General features: G+C 42.7%; 2 protein-coding genes across 4 annotated transcripts; both read left to right on the forward strand.

The window, feature by feature from the left end:
- The first annotated feature begins 6,521 nt into the window (after positions 1–6,521).
- Positions 6,522–13,004, forward strand: LOC117590427 (proton-coupled amino acid transporter 1). Its single transcript, XM_034283045.1, has 6 exons — positions 6,522–6,658; positions 10,542–10,714; positions 11,344–11,704; positions 11,797–12,248; positions 12,326–12,498; positions 12,578–13,004. Exons 1-6 carry the CDS (start codon positions 6,647–6,649, stop codon positions 12,829–12,831), a joined length of 1,425 nt encoding a protein of 474 aa, XP_034138936.1. The 5' UTR covers positions 6,522–6,646; the 3' UTR covers positions 12,832–13,004.
- Positions 6,533–18,686, forward strand: LOC117590425 (proton-coupled amino acid transporter-like protein CG1139). 3 transcript variants are annotated; one of them, XM_034283041.1, is made up of 5 exons: positions 6,533–6,658; positions 17,039–17,578; positions 17,667–18,124; positions 18,195–18,370; positions 18,442–18,686. In XM_034283041.1, exons 1-5 carry the CDS (start codon positions 6,647–6,649, stop codon positions 18,681–18,683), a joined length of 1,428 nt encoding a protein of 475 aa, XP_034138932.1. In that variant the 5' UTR covers positions 6,533–6,646; the 3' UTR covers positions 18,684–18,686. The 3 variants fall into 3 exon arrangements, with proteins under 3 accessions (XP_034138932.1, XP_034138934.1, XP_034138935.1); XM_034283043.1 differs by lacking the exon at positions 6,533–6,658 and adding an exon at positions 16,142–16,297 and having other exon boundaries at positions 18,442–18,683; XM_034283044.1 differs by lacking the exon at positions 6,533–6,658 and adding an exon at positions 16,341–16,521 and having other exon boundaries at positions 18,442–18,683.
- The last annotated feature ends 160 nt before the right edge of the window (positions 18,687–18,846 follow it).

Raw genomic sequence — 18,846 nt, forward strand, 5'->3', positions numbered from 1 at the left:
TGGTGCTGGTGCTGGTGGTGCTGCTGCTGCTCGCTTTGTGGTGCAACTTGAATACCTGATCATTGATGGTGGTTATGGGCCCACTGGTTACCATCACCGGCGGCGGTCGATGCTGTGGCTTTGGCAGCTTATTGCTGGCTCCAGCCTGTGATTTTTTTGGCTTCTGCAGGCGTATGATCTGTGGCCGTGCCGTCACACCGCCTTGTCCTTGTTGTCCTTGGGCATTTGGCTTTAGGTTTGGCGTGGAGAGCACCGTGCCTGGGGGTATCGCTAGCTGCTGGCATTGCTCCTCGTACCTTTGCCGCAATGCCTGCAGATCCGCATCGTACTGTGCCTTGGTCACATAAATGGCTATGGAGCCATCGCCGCCACCGTTGCCGCCGTTGCTGCTGCTGTCATTGCGGGATTGCGATCCCTGCGTTCCCTCTCCCACTTGGCTGATGGCATAGACAATGCCTGTCGCTGGATTGGAGAAGAATATGGGAAAACTTGATTGGGAGGAGCCATTCGCTGGACTTGGCTGCGGTCTGGGCTGCTTAATCTCCAGCAGCTGACTCTGCACATGCATCAGATCTGCTTCTGGCTGCACACTGCTGGGATTCGCCTCCTGCTCCACGGACTCCTCGAACACATATGGCTGCTGTAGAAGACTATCCTCTTGCTGCTCCTGCTCCTGCTCCTGGCTAAACAATTGAAAATTCAATTCTGGTGGCTCGAAACGTATCGAGGTCTCTGCATGCTGATAGCGCGGCACAAAGCGTTGCTCCAAGCGATGACGATCGCGATGCCACAAGCTGTCGTATTCCTCGGCACTGGGATGGTAGCCAAAGTCATAGGCCAGGCACAGCCAGAGGTTGGCCAAGAGCAGCTTGACCACCATGTGACCACCATTACGGCCACTAACAGCCATCACTCTCTTTCTCTCTCTCTCTCTCTCACTCACTCTATTTTGCGCGCGCGCTCGTCTCACACGTTTTGAAAGCCGGGAAGTTCTCTTCGAGGCGTGCGCGACCGTTTGGCTGCGAGTCTGTTTAATAAATGAAACAACGCAACGGCGGCCCAGCCACAGCGACCCAACTTAACCGGCAGGCCCCAGGCCCCAGGCCCCAGCCCCCAGCCACAGTCCAAGTCCAAGTCCCGAACGACTCTCAACGGGAGAAAGCCCCCTCCATTTGGCCATTCTTTAGCTCATCCTCCATTCCCCTTCGGCCAACCACCCATGCCACCCATCCCATGCATGAGTTTCGGCTGCTTGGCTTTTGCCCCCAGTCGTAACGTTTCAGTGAAGATGATGGCACCGTTGCCATCTACATCTTCCACCATCCACGTTCCACATTCCACGTTCCACCTTCCCTACCATAGCGCACACCGCACACGGGACGCGACTCCCTCTCTCTCTCTCTCTCCGTCTCCGACTTTGAATGTAAACGACGACCTGTCGAATGTTCTCGCGGGGGAGTTGGCGAACCAGGGAGTGAAAGGAGTGCCACTTAATGCCGCTTAACTGGCCTTGCGACAGTTATCGAAGCATTGCAAATTGCCGATCTAATCATAGACGACGGAGTTGCTGTTGTCTAACGACAATGGCACAGGCACAGTGGCGCACAAACTGCTCGAAATGGTTATGAAAAAAATAACTAAGAGTTTTCTAGAAATATTTGTTGGAAATGTATTGTTATTTCAGCATTGTAGAGCCACTAAAATAAAGTTGGATAGTTTCATACTTCATTGCAACTTGAGAAATTGTATCGAAAATTCCAGATAAATATTTTCAGATTTGGTAAATTTTTGTATTTATTGTATGTTATTTTGTTAATTTTATTCATTATTTATGCGAATATTTGTTACTTGATTATTGTTTTTTCTTTTTTTACTTCCCTACTCCAGCAATTTGCCCCAAGGTGCAGCCGCTCTCTGTTAGAACAAGAGTACCAAGTGCCAGAGTATCTAAGTATAAGCCTAAGATTGAGATTGAGATTGAGCTTGAGTGCTTCCTGGGAAGGGGAATGGTTGGAACTTACTCGCATGGCAACACGCATGGATCCCAGTATATCGCGGAAAATTGGTCCGTGAGGAACTCGGTCAGGTCATTTGATTGTGGCAAGTGGTGTGGGGGCTGTGGCAGTGTGTCCCACTTAGGCGACACAACTCTGTGCTGCCTTTTTGGTAGCAGGATGATGATGATGATGATGTTGCCGCTGCTGCTGGAAGCCACCAACAGGTCGGACTTGTCCGAGTCCCAGTAACGCTCCCATTCCCCTTTCACACACTATGAGAGAGAGAGAGAGAGAGAGAAATGCAATGCTATGACGACAACTCCAAGCTGATCAGAGATCATGAGCAGATGATTCACATGATTTTTGCAGCAGACTGTAGAGTGGAGTGGAGTTCCGTGGGAATGGAATGACAACGAATGGGAGTGGACAGCAAGTGGGTAATGAAAGCGAATCTACTCGATCGAATGAGTTCAATGCAAATACAATTTTAATCAATTGAATCGGAATGGCAGTACACGTACCACAAAAGTTACTTTAATAATTTTAGATGAATGAAAGAATTCCTCTTTGGTATCTGCGCCGAAAGATCCAGAAACAAAACCATATCTTTCACTTTCTATGCATTCTGCAATTAAATATGAATTTTGCGGCCCATTTTTTGATTTGTTTTTCTTTTTTTTTTTGGTTTTTTGTTCACTTTCCCCGAAGGCTGTGTGACCCGCCCTCCGCTTAATGTTAAAGTTACAATACAAGTATTTAAAAGAAGACAGAAAAAGGTTACACTTTAGGACCAAACTTTAAATACACTTTCAATTGGGGTTGCCCTTAAACTGTTTTCATAAATTAAAATAAACTAAATAAAACCTCCAGTGCTGCCAGAGATATAGTTTACTATATCGGAAGACCGATTCGTGTGTCAAAATAATACAATCTGATACAGGCACTCAGTCAAAAATTGCTTAGTAAGAATAAAAACACCAAAATTTAAATAAAATATATATTTTTAATTAATTATAATTGGATTTACTCTAAAAAAGTGGTTTCAATCAAATAAATAAATATAATTTAATATGTAGGAATATTTTGCTTACATCTCAATTATATTTATTTTAAGCAAGAAATATAGTTTAATGAAATAATGTTCATATTAGTCGTACAATTTTGTGTGACTTATAAACTATAAATCTGTATCTATAAATTGTATATTTTAAATCCAAATTTAAATATTCAAAGCTCAGGGTTGCTTCTTTTTCGATAATACCCACACGGGGAAAGGGTAACCAAATAAAGCACAGTACAGAAGCATACTGTCACCGGTAATTGTAACTACTAAGACAATACTAAAAGACAGAAAAGCAAAAAAAAAAAACAATAGCAATTTGTTGTCTTTATGCGTTGTTTTGCTGTACTTACTGGAGCATTACTAAAAAACGTTTAACGTTCCACGAGCCAACGGCAATTGACAGACCAGACGCCCCATACGGCACCGGGGGGTTTGACATTTAATAACAATAATCTCGAGAATAAGATTTACAACAAAAAAAAAGAAAGAAAAAAAGTAAAAAAAAAAAAACCATTTTAATTGCGAGTTTTCTTTTTGGTCGGTCTCTCGTCTATGATCTAAACAGAAGCCAAGCATGTCAGACATGCTCTTACATACATATATGTACATAAGTATACATATTTATGTACATACATATATTGTATTTAAAATATAAAAATCTCTACATGCAGCAGGCCAAGAAGATGAGGCACACATGTACCTGTTTTGTTTGGGCAAGTCAAGAAGTTAGTTCCAGGCCACCGGCCACACAACTTTTATTCGACTTTGAAAGCGAAAGTCCAGCAGATTTGATATTTACAACAATTTGCTTATGTCTCACATCAATTTTAAGCACTCCCAAATCAAAGTGATCATCAAAAAATAATCCTTTGGATATTTAATTGATCCAATTGTTGTTTTTAGAGCTACGTCAAGTGTATACCAAAGCTAAGGATATAAATAGGGCTTGAAAGACGGTAAAGGTAAACCCCTAAGGACAGGTTTTTCCAGGTGCCTAAAGAGATCTGGAGGCTCAAATGAATCTGGCCACAATTGAGATTACGAGAAGCGTAAAGCGTAATTCTCGCTGTCCCACATTACGGTTCGCTCTACACTTGTTTTTCCTCTCAAATGCCATTTCTCTTATTTTCAAATCTAATAAAAATATTCGTCTCGTGACAGTGGAAAATTTCCACGCGTTTCAGTACTAAAATTAGCAAAAATGAAATGTGTGTGGTTTGCAGTTCTTTAATAAGACTAGACAACAACAAAAAAACAAAACAATGTGAAATTGAAAATTGAAATATAGAATGATCCACGCTAAAAAGAAAGATTCAATGATAAAAATGTTTTGCAAGATTATAATTTTGTATGATGGCAGTTCATTGAGGATCAAATCCATTAGCAGCAGTTCAACGACATTTAATGAAAATTCCTCAACACACATTTTCTTCATTCAGCATTTCACATTTGCATACATTTCCCCTGGTGTTTTGACAGAATGATAAAGAGCTCGAAAATGTGAGAATAAAATAACAAAAAGTACGATATAGACGGATAGATATAGACAGACAGACAGAATTGATCGACGCACGATCCGACTCGTTGGCTGCCTGACCCAAAATGCGGTCTTGGCAAGGGCAATCAGCGTTTTGTGTTAGGCTGAAAATAAATATTATCCTCCCTCCTTGACTCACGAAAAATTAATTTTTTCAGTCATCAAAATTGTGCAAAATCACGGTACAATGTTCGATTCCAATTCACACAGAGCCACAAGCGAGTTATATTCCCCCGTATTCCCCCACATATTAATCCATATATTTTCTGTTCTCTTGTCAAGGTCAGGCCCGCCCCCACCTCCAGGGTCAGCATCATCATCATCATACCCATACCCATTCCCAATTAAATGTTTGCTCGTGTCTTCAAATAGTTGGCGTGTGTCTCTCAATATAAAGCCATGGAACGAGTGCTATGTATAGAAGAGAAGTCCCAGTCCCTCTCAATAGATTCTACTTTGTACTCGGCCCGCCAAGAGCCGTCGGTCGCGTTTGTGCATACATCTTTGCCTGTGCCTTTTTTCTTTTTCTTTAGCTTTACTTTATTTTTATTTAAATCAATCAATAATAAAACACACAAGTTAAACGATTCATTAAGAATGTCGCCGTTGTATCTTTGATAGAAGTAATTCGACTGCTCAATGCTCTCAGAATCACATTTATCATGGTGGATCAATCAATCAAACACCATTTTTGAAATTTATACTAAAGTTCACCATTCACTATTAATTTCCAGATTTATCTTTGGCTTATTTACAAATTTGTATTCACCAAAATTGAATAGGACCCATAGGAGCCAGCCCTAAGGATGTACATTATAAAGGTCTAAAGGTCTGTAGATGTTTCAGTATCTTTCGATGTATACGTATTATTTGTCGCATTCCGAAAAAATGTTGAGATCCCTCAAAGGAAGTTAGGAATTTTTAAAATCTATGAGATGCAAGGGATTCATGGAACGTGATATGTGGCATTAGCTTCTCCAAAGTTTCTTCAAAATTCTTCATTATTTTCATGGAAAATCGTTAAAGCAGCGCCACCTGACGGAATTCCTTTGCACAAACACAAACAAAACACAAGTGTGCGTGGAAGAGAGAACAAGAAAGAGTATGGGGGAGTGAGTGAGTGAATGAGTGTGTGTGGGAAGAGATGTTCAATGAAACGGTTTCTCATCAAACAGCTGATCGACAACCTGTTGGGGCCCACAGCCACAACCACGCCACGCCACGATCCCGCAATTAAACTTGGAAGAAAACGACTTGGGAATGCTTTTGTAATGAGGCAGAGGGAGATACAGAGGGTGGGATAGGGGGTGATACAGAGGGTGACACCGCGTCAAAGACAGAGGCAGCAACAGGTATAAGAAACCAGAAGGGTGAAATGCATAGATCTTCTGGCAAAATCGAAAAAAAAGTTTCATTGATGTGGGGTGTGGGAGAGCTGGGTTGGGGATGAACGCCAGCCGATCAACGATGATCAACCACCTTACCTCTACACAAAACGCCTGCCAGTTCTTTCCGTGGCATACAAGCGAAACGCGAATACGGCCAGGCCCAGCACGGCCGGCCTGCCACCGTACGGCCGGTCCGGCCGTCCCCATCGGTGTCGTCGTTGTCGTTGGCGTTGGCCCGTCAGTCTTGAAAATTTCGTGGAGCGATTAACACACACAGAACGCTGACGACGGTGAACGCACCGCATCCGCATCCCACCATCGCATCCGTTCCACAGGAGCCGTTGTCGCAGACGCAGCCGCAAAAACAAATTAATACAAAACCAAAAGCAGGCTCTAAAAATAAATCATTTAAATTAAGAAAGAACTTTGCCAAAATTGCGCCTTTCTTATTGCTCAACGTGTTGACTTTTTGTTGAGTGTTTTCTTGTTTCAAATACATATGTACATATGTATGTATGTGTATATTTTTTTCGGGTTTTTGTAAATACCACACGCCCCCCACACTCCATTCGTACGTTGACCGAGTTTTTTGACAACAACACAACAAACGCACAGCAGCAGCAACAGCAGCAGCAGCAGAGGCAGCAGCAACAACAACCAAATGGATGCAGAGGTGTGTAGAGTGCAATAATTGAAACTGTTAAAATTAAGAACAAGAACAAGATAAACAGTGTATGGTATTCTGGATACCCAGGCAAATCGAATAATTCAACAGCGGAAATATAAAAAAAACAGAGAGGCAGCTTTGGCTTAATTTATATAAGAAAAGAGGAACTGCTACACTTGTATACCCTTAAAAATTGAAACTATTATATGTTAACTCCTGACCGAAACAAGTGCATAACGAATATTTACATACATAAGTAAAATGCTAGGGTTTTTTAATAATGCTGATGTACATATGTACATATACATTTGTGTGTATACTCAATACTTCCTATCAAACATCTCTGCAAACGTATAATACTCTTCTACCCTAAAAAACACAACATCAAGAAAGAGTAAGACAAAGCAAGAACGAAAAAAGTGAAACCCAAATTAAACAACAGCAACAAGTGTTGGGTAGGTAGGCCGTAAGAAGTGCAAGAGAGAAGAGAGGAGTTGAGTGGAGTGGGAAGAGCCAATTTAAATCTCAACACATCTGGGAGTTTGTTGGAGTTTGTTATCTTTGATCACCTTCTTTTTTTTTGTTTGCGTTTCAACATAAAACAAAATCAGCCAAAAAATCAAAGGCACAAACTTCGTTTGCAATAACTAAATACAAAGTAAATAAATAAGTATTCAAGTGCAAAGTCAGCCGGCAATAGCAGCAGCGCAGCATTGCTGTCAGAACAAGAACAACTTCAGATCCACAACTGTGTGTGTGTGTGTGTGCGTCACCTGTTGCACATGTCAAGCAGAGGCGTCCACATGCAGGGGAGTGGTTTGAAGAGGGTGACTAAATATGAACAAGCATGAATGCGTGTGGGTATTCACTTTCCGAAAGCTGTTCTTTTGATGCCCTTAAAAATGATGGGACATAAACAAAAAAGCACAAGAGAGCAGCAAAGCAACCGGCTCCCAATTCAAAATGCAATTAACTTGTGAACTATTCCATTGCATGTCCCAATGGATCCCATTCCAATCCCAACATCCGTTTCAACGTAAAACTGCAATTCGATTATTGATTAAGTGGACATTTTTATTTGACTTCTTATCTTACAACTAGGTCTTTGGATTTATGGTTTGAGTTTCTTCCACTGGCCAGCTAAGTGATTATTGTGAATAGATAGATAGTGTACGATTTATTGTCCCCTTCCGCACTTGCGGCGCCACTGGCTTTTGCAAAGTTACGCCTGAGAGAACGGTTATTAAAATGAATGAAAATTCTCACACTTGTATGCACTTTGCTTTTGATCAAGGTCAGAGCTCTGATTCTCCAGACACCATCTCCCCCACCCACTGATGTACACCCATTGTAAAGATATTTATATTGTATGGGCATACTGTATGTGGCATACGTCAGTGCCACACCGAGAGTGCGGTGCTTGGGGGGTGGACAATACAAAAGCTTTGCCAATAAAAGCCAATCAAGGTTCTCTCACTCTCTCTAACAGATTTCCGGCAACATTTTTGTTGTAGTGCAGTGAACCCTCGAGAATGGGAACCCCCCTATAATCATGCCCCATGCCACTGGCACTGACCGACCAACGTCAAGAAACTTGTCGTGGCATGGAAAATTTTCCACTCAAAGACATTGAACTGAGTTGAAAATGAAAAGAAAAAAAAAAAACAACAAATAAAACACAGAAAGAGCAGAAGGAACATGCAGAGACTACAAATAAACTTCAGGGCATTTTGCCAAAGGCCTGCCATGGGTTAAGAGTTGGCGGGATGGATATAGCCACGTACCCGAAGGCTGCTCTATCTATCTATCTATCTATCTATGTATCTATCTAATGTTATCTATCATTAACTAAACCTATGAGCAGGCCCCATTCCTTTTCTTTAGAGTACTACCACAACAAAACTACAAATGCGAATAGTGCAAGGAATTCTCACTATTTACCCTACCTAGCCGCAGAGCTTTTATATAAATATAAATATTTACAAAATAAAAATGGTAAAGCTGTTAGGCCCTACGAATTTAAGTGGTTCCCCAAAAATAAGCATTAATATTCATATGTTTTTAATTATTTAATTTTCTCCAAATTTGATTAGTTTGAAACTGAAATCTTTTTTGAGAATACCATCTATTTCGAAATCCTTTTACTTAGGGGAAATTTGTATAATGTAATAGGATAAATTAACTGTCTCTACCGTAAATGCCAAGAATTAAGTGCTTCCCCCTAATCGTGATACCTTAGAATTCCTAGAGCATAACAATTAACAATTTATACTTTGTTTAAACTTTACGCTTTTGTTGCCGATAAGCGCAACAACAATACGAGCAACAAATCCAAATCGTTGTCTAGATTTACACAAGGTTTCGGGTGAGAACTACCAAGGGTGTCGGGGGAGTATCTGGAACACTCTGGCGCGCTCGACAGCACCATTCCATTCCGCAGAGCATTTTGACACTTCAGGGGCGCCTCTACGAGAGAGAGATTGCGTATACGACAGGTGGGACGTAATCTCAATGAGCCCCTCTCAGAGAATGCATGGGATGGCGGGGTTTGGGAAAGAGCTCTTTAGTTCTTTAATGATATGAAGCCGAAAAGTAAATCAGTTTGCGATAACTCTGTCAATATTTATGATTAATGATTGAAATGCACATATTCCCCGATTCCCGATGCCCGGTTCCTGGCAACAGAGATGCCCGCGGAATGACGACACTTTCGACACATGAATGACACCCGAATTGCCATTTACCCGCAGTGGTGGCAATATCTGGCGAGGTCGTAAATTAAATCCAGCTGAAATCTGGCGGGTGGGATTTTATAGTAAAATATATAGCCCACGATATCACTGTCGTAATTTCATTGTAGCCTTTGGCGTTATTCCTTTATTCCAAATAAGTTGAATGAACCGTATTGGGCTGGCTTCCGAGATATCAATTCTGTGAGCAAATTTTGTACAAAAATTGTACAAACAGATTCACGTGATTCATGACTCCCATAGAACACGTGCATAATGATTCATTCGTTGAGGAATGAAACGTGTGAAACGAAAAAATTAATGGTCCAACATCAGGGTCCTGCTGATTAGATCAAACGATTCGACGTAAGTGAGTTGAGCACGAACATGAGGGAATATGTAATATATTTACTGTTCTAAATTGATGAAACTAAACCATCCATCGACTGGAGTGCACTCTATGCGATTAGAAACCATCGAGAAATGACTGCCATTGAGATTAACAGGCACGTGCTATATGGGTACTTTCCGTAGTTCGTATCTGTATCGGGTATGTCTGTAAAGTGTCTTATGTCTGGATGATGTTTTGGCAATAGTTTCACCATCATTGAAAGGGGAAACAGCACTCTGAAAATACGACGGGTATAGTGATAGCGTTTCGCATTTATGAATCCAATTAGTTGGCCCTGATTTGATTTAGTTTCTCTCGCGTCATTAGAGAGCCATTCGGCAATCAGTTAGAGGCCCAGTTTATTGTCTAAATAAACACAAAAGCAAAGCGCAGACATACTCCAAATGGAATGCAATGGGAATTCCCTTTCGTTTCGTTTATATCGTGATTTATTACATTAATTGTTTTAGGCGGAAAAATACTTTAATGGAAAAATTATGCCACGATTTGATGTACCTTTTCTTTCTTTGTGCTCTCTGCCCCTACTGAAGCGACAATTGATTGGGTATCTCTAGGGATTTCCCGAGGATTGGTTCATCCATCTTCAGAGCGGAATTAAAAACTTGCCACTTGAATTAAAACCAACAGAAGCAGCTGCCAACAACACAGAAAACCAGCCACGAAAAACCAATTAAACATTGAACTAAAGATTGTGTTTTTTCCTCCTTCTTTCCATTACTGTTTTTTTTTTTTTAACTAAACCGAGAAGAGCACGTTCCAACAGAGTCCGAACCAGAATCGGAATCAGACCATGACAGGATCCATCCAGGAGGCTGTGGAGACAGGAAGAGGAGTCGCAGGTGGAGCAGTAGAAGTGGCAGAAAAATCCATACGAAAGCAACCCCAAGATGAGAACGAAGAGGAGTACCATCCGCCCACAAGGTATGGATAGCAAAAGAAGTCCAAACCCGAAAGCTAATCCTCCACGGAATCCTCTCCCACTAATAATTCCTTACACCAACTCCAAAAACCGAGAATAATCGAGAACCGATCCCACCACCAAAAACCCAAAGCTAACCAAAAACTAAACCAAAATACTCCCAGTACCTGTACCAAAACAAACAAAAAAAACTAACCCAAGCAAAAGTTCTGCAAAAAGCGAAAGAGATCAAAAACTCAGTTACTGCAAATGTATCCCTTTGCTTAGGGGAAATTTGTGGAACAGGAAAACGGGAAAAACTAACCTTTGATCTATGTGTATCCCACTTCAATGCTATCAATCAACATCAATTAACTCATAACAAAACTTGTCATATACTAATCCCAACGCACTAATGGAAGTGGAATCATCTACTCTACTCCTCTTCTTTGCTTTTGTGTCCTTTGTTAGAGGCTTGGGGCTAACATTTAAACTAGTTTAAGGAATGTTGTGCGTACTCTAACAAAACCCCATGGAAATACTAACCCACCAAAAACAAAAATACCATCGTTAACCGAATAACTGAATAACCGAATCAAAGGAAGAACCAAACTACAAACTGATGTGTGCTCCTGCCTGCTGTATTTTCAAGCTACCTGGAGACGATTGTGCACCTGTTCAAGGGCAACATTGGACCGGGTCTGTTTGCCATGGGCGATGCCTTCAAGAATGGCGGTTTGATTGTGGCACCGCTGCTGACAGTGGTGATTGCCGTTGTGTCCATCCACTGCCAGCATGTGCTCATAACCTGCTCCAAGAAGATGCGCGATCTGCGCGGCGATGCTGTGTGCGCTGACTATGCCCAGACGGTGGAGCTGTGCTTCGAGAACGGGCCAATGAAGCTGCGGGGCTGGTCGCGGACCATGGGCCGATTGGTGGACATTTTCATATGTGTGACACAGCTGGGCTTCTGCTGCATCTACTTTGTGTTCATCAGCACAAATGTGAAGCAGGTGAGTGGTGTGCATGGAGCAGGAGCACGAGCACGAGCATGAAGAGGATGAACAACCAGCTCAAATGTGTCCTGTCCTGTCCTTTCCTGAAGATCTTGCAAGCGTACGACATTGACATGGATGTGCATCTGGTGATGCTGCTGGCGTTTGTGCCCGTCCTACTGAGCTCCCTGATCACGAACCTCAAGTGGCTGACGCCCGTCTCGATGGTTGCCAATGTGTGCATGGTCCTGGGCCTGGCCATCACCCTCTACTACGCCCTGAAGGATGGACTGCCGGAGGTTAAGGAGCGCGCCTATTGGACCAGTGGCCCCCAGTTGGCTCTCTTCTTTGGCACCGCCATCTTTGCCTTTGAGGGCATTGCATTGGTGATGCCACTCAAGAATGCCATGCGCAAGCCCAGCCAATTCGAGAGCCGACTGGGTGTCCTCAATGTGGGCATGTTTCTGGTCTCCGTCATGTTCATGTTTGCCGGCTCCGTTGGCTATATGAAATGGGGCGAGGAGGTTGGCGGCAGTCTCACACTCAATCTGGGTGATACCATGTGAGTGTTGACGACAGTTCATCCTGTTGGCACACTTTGTGACTTCTTCTACCATCATTCCATTCCTGCTTTCACAGTCTGGCCCAGGCCGTCAAGCTGATGGTCTCCACGGGCGTACTCTTGGGCTATCCCCTGCAGTTTTTCGTTGCCATTCAGATCATGTGGCCCAATGCCAAGCAATTGTGCGGCATCTCGGGCCGCTCGCTGGTCGGTGAGCTCTCCTTTCGCACCATTTTGGTGATCCTAACGCGTAAGTATTCCATCCCCTACCCCTCCCCAGATGTTATTCCTTTTCTGCAGCACTAATATCTCTCTCTAATGTCGGCTAGTGGCCATTGCTGAGATGGTGCCCGCATTGGGTTTGTTCATCTCTCTGATTGGAGCATTGTGCTCGACGGCACTGGCCCTGGTCTTTCCTCCTGTCATCGAGCTGATTGCCAGCAGTGAGGCAAACAAGGGACCCGGCCTGTTTGTCTGCACCAAGAATCTCATTATACTGGTTGTGGCACTTCTGGGCTTCTTCACGGGCTCCTATGAGAGTCTGAAGCAGATTGTCAATCACTTTGGCGAGATGAATGGTTGACAGAGCTAATGAGGATCGTCACCATCAAGAGGATAACCATAAAGGTCCAGCACAGCATTATGCACCATTCAAAAGGGATCAAAGTAACATCAATAAAGCACCATCCACGAGGATGTCGGGATCATCACAGTTTCTTATTAAGGGATCATCGAAGATGACTGTTAGAGGACTCATTAGGTGACTCTTTGAAGGATCATCATCAAAGAATCAGAGAGAGACCATCAAAGAATCATCACAAAAACATCAGCAAGCAAGCATCACAGTATCCTAGGAACGATATCCACCTTATATGTAATCAAGACAATAACAACAGCAAAAACAATACTATTAAATATAAATTTATATAAATATATAGGCATTTATGCAACGAAAAACTACAACTGGTCGATAGAACCAACATACCTTCATATACTCGTACACACTCGGAGTTTATGAGATTGCCTTAGCCTTAGCCCTAGTGCCCCTCTTTTCATGTATTTTTGTGAGCGTATTTTACTTATTATAATTGATTCTTTAACTCTTATATTTTTTAATATTTTTTTGAATAGGCATTAAGTGAAAAAATAAACGTTGCGACGCTTTGTTTTGACGTCAGCGCAAAATGACAAGAAAATAACAAATGTGTTGGTCTTGCTCTTAAAATTGTAATACATATACATAAATGTGCTCGAAGTGGATGTATGTACACACGTAACGTTACCCATTAAGTATATATTTTCTTGATCAGCATCAATAACGGAGTCGATAAAGTCATGGCTGTTCGTCCGTCTGTCCGTCCGTCTGTCCGTCTGTCCATTCGTCCGTCTTGTTTGTCAGCTCAGTTTTTCTCAGAGAACTACACTTGAAGTGTACTTCAAAATTTCGAGTCTACTCGCATATTGAACACTCAAGCAAATATTAAATTTATGACTCAGAAAGCGTTCGCCGAACAGGTTATAAAATAGCGACTCGGGCGACGAATACTAAACAACCTGTGAAACGGGTTCAACGAAATTTAATAGAATTTAATTTGACAGAGATTAAAATAGTTGATGTTGAAGCATCATACATTAGCATTAACATTGACCCCAATACGCGCTATCCAGATAGAAGCGAGAGACGCTTGACAAATTAACAAATTAGATGATCGATAGATGTGCCAGAGTTCTAGCAAGTAGCTTTCGCTTTCCCTCTACAATGGGAAGGCGTGTTTGGGCTAAGTAATCCACACTCTCGCACTCTCTTTTCTCTGTGTCTGTTTGTGTTTCATGGAATTACACTAATCTAATCCGAATCAATCTAATCTAAACCTGTTTTTCCCTTGCCCCAACAGGCAGTCTTTAGCCTTCAAAACGATTCATGAAACAATGAATGGAGCTGCAGTCGATGCCGTTAGATATGCATAGGCGGAAGTCAGGGGCGTCATTCAAAGGGAATATATGTACATATGTAGAAAACATTTAGCAGTTTCGTGGACTTTCGTCCAAAAACGCGTATGACCGCGCCTCACAGCGTTCCTCCTTTTTTATAATATTTGTACATTTCCTATCAATGAAATTCGAATACGGACTAGAGTGGAACAGAAGCTACAGATCATTAAAAGACTTTGACAATGCCCCTTGACTATGCCCCTGTTCGTTGTTATGCATTTGGTTGTATGCCTTATATAATCCAATTGCTGAATTCCGTAAACATCGATCGCATCGATCGCATCGAGGGCTCGATTGATTGGAAGAAGTGAGAACGATAGAAAGAGATGCAGCGCAGAGCAGAGCACAAATATGCAATTCATTTAAGTGGCGCTTGCACCGAGCCCCAAATAAAACGTTTCCTCCAATCGATTCGGGTAAATTTCCATGCGTTTCATGCTATGTAGGGAGGGGAGAGGAGCAGCAGGTGCAACAGCAACAATCATAAAACGTGCGCTGGGTCGACTGACCCACAGAGCGACCCACCCACCGATTGGTCGATCATCCAAAAACGCGAAACGAGCAAGAATTCAAAATTTGCCAATACGACAATGGGCACGTGCATTGAAAAAAACCGATTCCGGTACGCCAGCGGATCCTTGAACCTGTTCGAGCCACTTCCTGCTGGCTGGCTGTTTCAATTCAGTGCCCCAATGTCGTGACGCAATCAACGTTATACTCGTCCATTCGTACCTATTTTGAACTAAACTTTGAATGAATGCTGACACAAGCAATTCCGAGATTCTATTTATCCATAAGTGTGTGTTCTGTCTGGAGTTATTTGAAATATGATTGTTGTTTAGTAAAAATAATACGTTCACGAGTTGTAATAAAATTAACTACTTGCATAGCTGAGCGTAGATATTTTTACAGAGCTGCAAGCCAACGAGCAATTCATTTTGTGCACTGCCATCAGTTAAAGCCACAGCTACGGGGGATTTTTCCATTTCGATTGTTCATTGTCGGGGAGCTGGAGCTTCGAATACAAACTGCTTTTAGCAATTAACATATTTTGCATGGTACAATTAAAATTAAATCATTAAGGTTGTGGGAGTTGTTGTTTTTTTATAGGTTTCCTTAGCTTGAGTAGATACGTAGATCAGATACAGCTGGAGCTTTTGGTTGCAGAGTATTTACATCAGTTCACATTCGAATGACTTTGATACCCATAAGAAAACGAACAGCATTGACCATTCACCACTAGGGACAGGGACTGGAGAATTTCTAAGATGCAAGTACCAACTAGAAAATCCAGTTTCTTGTTCCTTTGTCTTGGGTTTCTAACGACTATTTTTCCTACTTCTTTACCATGTTCTTATTCATCTGCAAAATATGGCAAATCTGTTGAATATTGTATGGGGTTAATACCATTTGTTTCTTTCAGTGTAGATTAGTCATATTTTAAGTAATAATATTGAAGAGCTTTTAAGCCTATTTAAACTGTCATTGATCCATATCGTGTGCTGATCGTTTATCGATTCACTGCATCCATGCTATTTGCATGCTCTCCCTCACTTCTCTTTTTGCACATTCCCTTCCCCAAGCCCCTTCGTTCGTAAGAGAATGCACTTGGATCTATCAGCTCTTTTCGGTAAGCAGTTTAAGGGAAGACAATTGTTATGTTTGTGCTCTGCTCCCTTTCTAACTTTCCCTTCCCCCCTTGCACATTAACCGTTACATGTATTTTTGCATTGCTTAGACACACACGCACATTAAGAGAAAACAACAAAGTAGACACACACACACACACACACAATGGCATGCATACATACATATGTATGTCGAGTGCTGCTGTTTGACTTTTTTTGTTGTTTAGCTTGACGCCGGGGGCCCCAAACCGATTTTGTTGGCCAACTCGAGCATTGAGTCTGGTTTGAGTTCTTGCCGCGCACGGTTCTACAATCGCCGGGAGAAAACCCCCACATATGTACGTTGGTTTAATTACTTGTACTCGTGCTCGCACTCTACGTAATCGTCAGTTGCCGTAATTTCCCTTCATTGATCTGGCCAATTGAAAGGTGAAAATTTAATTTGAGACAACTATGGCACTTCGATTCCGATCGATGCTTATCTGTGATTCGACCACAATGTAGAGGCTATGGCTTATCAGACTGCAATGGCACGATATTGATGGACTATGTTATTTGGTTTGGCTTAGTTCATATTAGTGATTTACGACTACAGCCCCCACTGAATATGTGAAAATTGCGTCATTGTGCATTAAAGCAACAATTAACTTAAGGTGATTTTCGGGGGAGTTGAATAACCGGAATTAGCTGAAAACTTTTAATTAATTTTTAATGATTTAGCAAAAACTACCTTGAATGGCTCGGGGAGTCACAGTTAATGCGCCTTCTTTACTGGTCACCATTTGTTTGATTTACTTTCAAATATTTTTGTATTTCAATGATTCCACCCATTTGCCTAACGTAGGGTTAATGGATAGTGCAAGAAAAATGTAGGGTGTTAAATGTGATGGAGAGAGCGAAGATTAACAGCTCATCTGTTTATTGTCCCTTGCTCTCTCATTGGATTTGTTCTCCGTCCGCTGGTAACATCCTCTCTTAACAGACTTCCTTCTCTCTCCCACTTGTGAGACATGTGCTTTAAAGAACCGTTAGATTAGTTCTGCTCTCCCCTCATCTCACACAATAGCCGATGCAGAAGCAGCAGAGAAAGAAGAGGGCGGAATATAAGTTGAAAACAACTTGCAATTGCATTTAAAACTCCCTCCGTCTCCATCTCCTATCCATACACAGCAAGAGCAGCAGCAGAGCGTCAGCGAACAGAAGGCCATAGAAGCTGGCGAAATGGGCAGAACACTGGAGATAACTCCGGTAACGGTAACGGCAACGGCAAATGGAGACCATACGATGGAGAAACAGACAACGGATGTGGAGGGCAACAGTAGCCAGGTGAAGAGGCGTCATGCCACCAGCAATTTGGAAGCAGCCACACATTTGTTTAAGGGCAGCGTGGGTGCCGGTCTATTTGCGATGGGCGATTGTTTCAAGAATGGCGGACTGGCGGGCGCCACCATCTTGCTGCCGATCATTGCCGTAATGTGTGTCCACTGCGAAAGGATGCTGATACGTGGCTCCGTGCTGGCCGTAGAACGGACGCCGGGCGCCACCTTTTTCGATTACCCAGAGACGGTGGAAAAATGCTTCGAATATGGGCCGCGTCCCCTGCGTCGCATGTCGCGCATTATGAAGCTCATTGTCGAGATGTTTCTGTGCGTCACACAATTCGGCTTCTGCGCCATTTACTTTGTCTTCATCACCGAGAATTTGCATCAGGTGAGTCCCACGTCCACAGGCTGCGATAAGTGCATATGAAAGTTGGGGCTTACCCATAAAATAATCCCTTTCCTTCCCTTTGATGCAGGTGCTACAGCAGAATGGAGTGGACATTAGTATGAGCATGGTGATGCTTATCACCCTGCTGCCCGCCATGATTCCCTCGCTGATGACCAATCTCAAGTACATCTCACCGGTGTCCGCGTTTGCAAATGTGGCATTGCTGTTTGGCCTGATTGCCACACTGTCCATAGCCTTTTCGGACGGACCGATGCCAGCGGTGGGCGATCGGAATTTGTTCACCAGTGGGTCCCAGCTTTCGCTTTTCTTTGGCACAGCCCTCTTCTCGTATGAGGGCATTGCGCTCATCCTACCACTGCGCAATTCAATGCGACAGCCGGAGAACTTTAGCAGCCGCTTTGGCGTACTCAACTCCACCATGTTCTTCACCACGGGCCTGTTCATCTTCACGGGCTTCGTCAGCTATGTGCGCTGGGGCGAGGATGTGGCCGGCAGCATTACCCTCAATCTCGTTGTGGAGGATGTGTAAGTTCTGCTCAAAGCGGGTAAAATCTGTAACTTTATTTATATTATTCTGCGTATGTTCCTCGCATAGCTTGTCGCAGGTGGTGAAGGTTGTGGCCGCGTTGGGCGTATTTCTTGGCTATCCCATACAGTTCTTTGTCATGATGAAAATTCTCTGGCCGCCTCTGAAGCGATCCAATAGCTGTGCCCAAAAGTACCCCATCAGCATGCAGGTGGTCCTGCGCTTTTTTATGGTCATGATGACATGTAAGTAACAATTTGTCTGTCCACCTGACTCCGGCCAAGTCTTACATTTGTTTTGCATATTGATTTTCCAGTTGGTGTTGCTCTGGTGGTGCCCCAACTGAATCTATTCATCTCGCTCATCGGAGCACTCTGCTCGACGTGCCTGGCCTTTGTTATACCGGTGCTCATTGATTTTGTGGTACGTGCCCAGGTGCCCAAGGGCCTGGGGCACTGGTCATATGCAAAGAATTTACTTATTTTGGCCGTGGCACTGCTGGGCATTGTCACTGGCACATATCAAAGCATTGTGGAGATTATAAGAGAGTTTAAGTAGGTACAATTTCGTTGTCAAGTATTTTTTTTTATGTAAATAATGCTGTAATTTGTATCTGTATTAGGGGTATGCGCTGTAATGTTGTACATTTTGTTTAGTCCTAAGTCTTATTCCTATGCAATGTGTTTTTTTTCCATTTTTTGTTTATTTATAGTTATAAGCT

Source organism: Drosophila guanche, unplaced genomic scaffold (assembly GCF_900245975.1).
Source record: "Drosophila guanche unplaced genomic scaffold, DGUA_6, whole genome shotgun sequence".
Classification (NCBI taxonomy): Eukaryota; Metazoa; Arthropoda; class Insecta; order Diptera; family Drosophilidae; genus Drosophila; species Drosophila guanche.